At 35.9% G+C, this 5,489-nt stretch overlaps 2 protein-coding genes across 3 annotated transcripts in view; both read right to left on the bottom strand.

Moving 5' to 3' along the window:
• LOC132180593 (receptor-like protein 7) overlaps positions 1 to 1,657 on the bottom strand; it is a 7,230-nt gene extending 5,573 nt beyond the window's left edge. Inside the window, exon 1 of the mRNA XM_059593479.1 lies at positions 172 to 1,657. Within this exon, the coding sequence (XP_059449462.1) occupies positions 172 to 1,657 (1,486 nt within the window). The remainder of the gene's footprint in view (positions 1 to 171) is intronic.
• A 1,570-nt stretch (positions 1,658 to 3,227) lies between these two features.
• LOC132182759 (uncharacterized) lies at positions 3,228 to 5,299 on the bottom strand. Of its 2 annotated transcripts, XM_059596093.1 has the most exons (4): positions 5,215 to 5,299; positions 4,438 to 4,520; positions 3,963 to 4,045; positions 3,228 to 3,860 (listed from the first exon to the last, which is right to left on the bottom strand). In XM_059596093.1, the coding sequence occupies exons 1-4, from the start codon at positions 5,252 to 5,254 to the stop codon at positions 3,728 to 3,730; spliced, it is 339 nt and encodes a 112-aa protein (XP_059452076.1). In that variant the 5' UTR covers positions 5,255 to 5,299; the 3' UTR covers positions 3,228 to 3,727. The 2 variants fall into 2 exon arrangements, with proteins under 2 accessions (XP_059452076.1, XP_059452075.1); XM_059596092.1 differs by lacking the exon at positions 5,215 to 5,299 and having other exon boundaries at positions 4,438 to 5,208.
• Between the last annotated feature and the right edge of the window lie 190 nt (positions 5,300 to 5,489).

Here is a 5,489-nt window from a genome sequence, read left to right as displayed (position 1 = left end):
CTTGGCCATGAATTTTGTTGTTTGACAAGTTTAAATACTCCAGTTCATGTTGGTTTTTTAGGAAATTTGGAAACTCACTCAAGTTGCAAGAAGAAATGCCTAAAGCTTGCAACTTGTGAAGAGTTGCATTGGGACTAGTTTCTTGAGTACTGAATAACAATAATTGATTACCAGAAATATCCAATGTAACTAACTCTTTGAGCTTAACAAACTTGTCAAAATCCACAATGTCATTAAGGTAGTTCTCAGAAAGAACAAGAAATTGAAGATTCTTAAGGTTGAAGAGTGAGTTTGAAATTTGATCATAAAACTTGTTGGCTCCAAGGTTCAAGGCAACTAATTGTGTGAGGTTCATTAGCTCAGAAGTAAGTGTACCAGTTAACTGATTGTGGCTAGGGTGAAGGGAGTCCAGCTGTGTGTTGTTCATAAGCCCAAAATGCATTTCACCACTCAAAAGATTATAGCTTAGATCAACAACAATAAGCTGTGGGCAGTTTGCAAGTCTGAAAGGTATTGGACCTGTCAATCGATTGAAGGGAACAGATAAAATAGAGAGTTGAACGAGGTTTCCAAGTGAAGGCGGAATATTACCTACTAAAGAGTTTGATGAAAGGTAAAGAGAAATGAGTTTAGAGAGGTTACCTAGTGAAGATGGAATGGACCCCATTAAAGAGTTAAATGAAAGGTCAAGAGAAGTGAGTTTAGAGAGGTTACCAAGTGAAGATGGAATGGACCCTGAGAAATTGCAAATCTTCAAATTCAACTCAGTCAGGAAGCCAAGGCTTCCGATGGAAGCGGGTATCTCACCTGAGAAACTCGTGCTTGAGAGCTCCAATATCTCAAGCGGACTACTCCATGTAAAGCTAGGCAAATAACCAGTGATGCCTTTATTGAAACCTACTTTAAGATACTGTAAATTTGAATGCTTAAAGATGTCTATCGGAAATTCCCCGTACAAGCCACAATTTTCAAGAGAGAGGAACGTTAAAGAAGACAAATTTGCCAAAATATCCGGAACATTAGAGCTAATGTCCACCCAACTCAAATCAAGCTCTTTTAGGCTGCTCAAATTTCTAACTAGGCTTTCTAGGCTGGGCTTTTTGAGTTCCAAAACGGGATAAACTTGAGACAAGTCCAAGGATGACAATTTCGGGGATGACAATTTCAGGGATGACAAGTGTGACAATTGTGAAATTTCAAACGGGATTTGACCAGAAAAATGAGAGAAAGACAGATTGAGATGTGTTAGTCTTGAAAGAGCACCTACCTGGGGTGGGATAGGAGAGTAGTTAAAGTGATTGTAGGCAAGGTTAAGGCTTTGGAGGTAGACAAGGCGAAAAAGGCTACTGTTGGAGTTAATAGAACCATATAAACAGCTGAAACTGAGGTCGAGGCCAATTACATGACCTGTGTCCTCATCGCACTCCACCCCATCCCATGTGCAACAATCACTACTTTTGCCTCCTTCTACTGTCCAAGACGCAACGGCGTTTTGACAAGAAAAACCCTGCTGACAAAATAACTGTTCACGGATGATGAAGCTATCCTTGAATTGCAACAAGGCAGAGCTCTCGTCATCATGGCACAAGGGTTGAATAGAAGGAGAAGAATGAGTGAGTATAAGGTGCAATTGTGAAAGTAAGAAAAGGAAGCGCATGAAAATGAAGAGAGAAAGCGAGAAACCCCCCACTATGTTGTACTACGTACGTACTCTTAGATAGATATGCTTGGTGGTGAAGCTCATAGGGAGAGCTCTAATTTATTTATAGTCTTTTGCACTTCATATGAAAGCACCATACGTGTTTGACTTCAAGTGTGGGGGACCAGAGCATCTCCCCGAAGTCCATTATAATTAAAAAGATACAAAATCTGCGATGCCCTACATTGACTGGCATTTGATCTGACCACCCACTTTTGTCTGACCACCAATAAACTACTTGTCATATGCTTATCTTTCTAATTCCTCCAAGTCTTCTCTTCGTAAACTACACGGATCAATATATTCAAACAACCCAAATCTTATCTCAAGAGGAAGTGAAAAGATGACTTCTAAACCAAAAAAAAAAAAAAAAAAAAAAAAATGAGATTCTGTTCTTTTTTGTTAATTATTGCGTTTGATAACTTCTAAACATTTAAATGAGGGGAACAGAGGAATTTCTTTGATAAAGGTGTTCCTTAATCCATAGGCAGGGATTTGATAATTTGTATACTTTAAAGAATGATTTGAACTATAACCCAAGAAAAGAAGATGCATTAATTTCTTTGATCTAAAGTAACATTAACTTGTCATTAGTGTAAAGTGGAGGTAGGAGACCAAAGGTTGTTAATATGGATTAATTAGCTTCTTTCTTTATTCACCAAGACTTCAAATGGTGACTTATTCTTCAACACATCTTTCGTACACGGTAAATTAGAAAAATGCCTTTGGTTTCCAGATATTCTTTGAATTAATTTGAAGTAAATTAATATGAAAGTTTGGCATTCGCAAGCTTACAAGCTCAGTGGACTAGAGTCATCAGACCACGAACACTAGCAGTAGATGCCCTATATGTCATTCACTTCCTTATGTTTAGGGAAAATTAAAAAATAAAAAACAAATAAACAAAAAAACAAAAAAACCTATTTACGTAAGATTTCTTACATTTAATTAACCCTCAAGCGTTACTATAGTGTTTCCCAATATATAGAGAACCAAAAGTGGTTCCCTATACTTTATTTTAATATAAACATTTTTCTTTCTTCTCTCATCTTTCATCTTTTTGTTTTTAATTGGAGATTGTGTTAGAATTTTGTGAAAAAAGCAAGGCTAGGTAGAGAATTTGTATTTTGTAAAGAAATCATATTTTAATGATATAAGAAAAGGTGAACGAAGCTATTGTGAAATATATTTTCATAAGAAAGCAAAAAATAGTTGTGTCCTAAGAAAATCAAAGAAAAACTGCTGCTAATCTTCTAAGTCCATTTCGTTTACTTCAAGTCAAGTCGTTTGCCGTTTGCCCTTTGTCCTCACCGTCCGATAACTTTTGAGATATTTTACAACTGGTCCTCTGAAAGACTTTTAACCAGCTACCTCAACATTGCCTGCCTACTTTTATATTATGTTGTGGTCGTCCAAAAAGTACGTAGTTCAAAACTTTGAGATATTTTATCTTTTATTTTGTTTATTTTTTGGGAGTACATTAATTTTGGACTGTACAGCTCATCTGTGTATAAATAAATAAAGTGGGTAAAATAAAATGTTCTAGTTAACTTCATTGAAGTTATAGAATTAGTCCAAAATTATTCAATCTAATACATCTACCAAAATGTTGTAACATCCTAGAAGCCTCTAATTATGGAGCATGCCTTCTTCTACATTAACGTTACAATGTCTAAAACAAAGTAACAGGGAATTATCTTGCTCATGAAACCAATCATGTATTACTTGATGCAAAATACATAGGAAAAGAGTTGAAACTATAATTTCAGGTGAATTTCACCATGAAGAGGTGAACTAATTTCTGACAACCATTCTTTCTCCTTTCATAAGCACATCCAGCAGTCTGCATAGGGAAAATAACTCGTCATCTAGCAGCAGGGACTGAACAGTCGAGTACACAGCAATTAATGGCATTTCAAAACTTTTCCCTATCAAGTTTATTTCATCCATCTTAGGCTGGCTATTCTTCTTTCAGCATACAGTGATAAAATCACCACACAAACGACATCAGTGCAAGAAATATGAACATCATTTAGGCTCGGATGTTGTGTGGCCGACTGTAACGGGCATTGTTGATAGTGACGGCCTTAGGACAAGGTACAAAGCAGGACCTAAGAATGGCACCAGTGATAGGGGAAGAAGCCAAGAGCCTTTGTCAAACCTGTGATAAACACCTCAATGTTATGCTACATAAACTCTCCTAAAATAGGAATTTAAAGCTTTAAATGAGACAGAACCATTCAAGAGTTCCCCAACACCTCACCATTTCCTGGCAGTCATATCGTTGTAAACCCAAAATGGAGCAAATGCAGATAACAGAGTGAAATCAAGGCATGTGACATGGATCTGCAGCATCAAGTTCAAAGGCTGCTTCTAAGTTTTTGTAGGGTTTCTAAGATTGTAAATATCAAGACTAAACCATACGAAATTACCAATGAAGAAAATAAAATGAAAGAAGAGAGATAAGTTCTAGTCTAAAATTTGCCTACTACATTGAATGTATATTTCATTAATATTATCAATGGGGAAAACTTTTATGATTCAAAATTAAAAAGACTGCTACTGAAGGCTCAAAAGTTTATGCTGATTCATCATCACAGAAAAAGAGGTTGTAACTCATCTTCAACATGAGTTGGTATCCTATTATAAAAATGGCTGCATAGTGTTTGCTGTCCATTTAATTCTAACGAACTACTGAAATGTCTGACATATATACAGCAATGGTTCACAACACTTACAAATTTGCTTTCTCTGAAGTACTGGTAAAATTCCTTCCAGTCATCCCAGTTAGCTAAACCTGCATAAACAATTATACCTAGTCCTGCAGCAAGTGATATCTGATGTGTAACAAAGTTAACTTGTAATTCCATATAAAACAAAGAAACTAATGTAATTGCAATTATTCCAACTTCTTTTCTCTCTCTCTCTCTCTCTCTCTCTCTCGGTGAATACTTCTACTGCTGTTCTCAATACAAGGGCAACACTTCATAAAGCAGGAATGATCTAGACATGCTACACAGAAGTACAATATTCGTACTTAAAAATAAAATAAAGAATAATTTGTGACTACCGTTACCCTTGGCTTACCCCATTCCACCACTAGACCACAAGAGCCAGTGGTTATTACCCATCTTATATTCTGAAAGAGAAAATGAAAAAATGAAAAACAAAAGAATTTTCTAGACATGCCCTTTTCCCAGAGAAAGATTTGGAGGTCAATATCTGCAGGCAATCTTCAATCAAATAATACAGATACTGATAACATATTTTGTTCACCATCTGTTTTTTTTCTTTCTATTGTGTGTTTAAAATTTTTATTTCATCTTGTAGTTGTAGATAATAGGTCTGTGTTTTTTAGGCATCATGTGCATTGTCAAGCTTCTGCTATACATCTTTTTAGTGTCTGAAGTATTAGCTAGTTTCAAAATATTTCCACTCACAAAAACAGTTTATAAATGAACTCACATATTTTATCAAGAGAAATAGTTTGGAGCTTTTGGAAGTTAATTTCTTACCGCGGCAGTTAATTTTGATTCCAGAAAATTCAGAGGCCATCTTTTGATTTCAGTTTCTTCAACAGGAGGTGGTGGCGGTGTCCAAAGTACAAAATAGGGAAGAAGAGCATATGCACCACCGAAGAATGAAAGTATTAGGAATGGCCAGACCGGAACTTTTCTTTTTGAGCTTATTAGGAATGGCCAGACTGGAACTTTGCTTTTTGAGCTGTGGATACCAAGGAAAAAAAGATCAAATTTAATCAGCACCAAAACACTAATAGTTGAGAAATTTT

Source organism: Corylus avellana, chromosome ca5 (genome assembly GCF_901000735.1).
Source record: "Corylus avellana chromosome ca5, CavTom2PMs-1.0".
NCBI lineage: Eukaryota > Viridiplantae > Streptophyta > Magnoliopsida > Fagales > Betulaceae > Corylus > Corylus avellana.
This window is presented reverse-complemented; position numbering and strand designations above follow the sequence as displayed.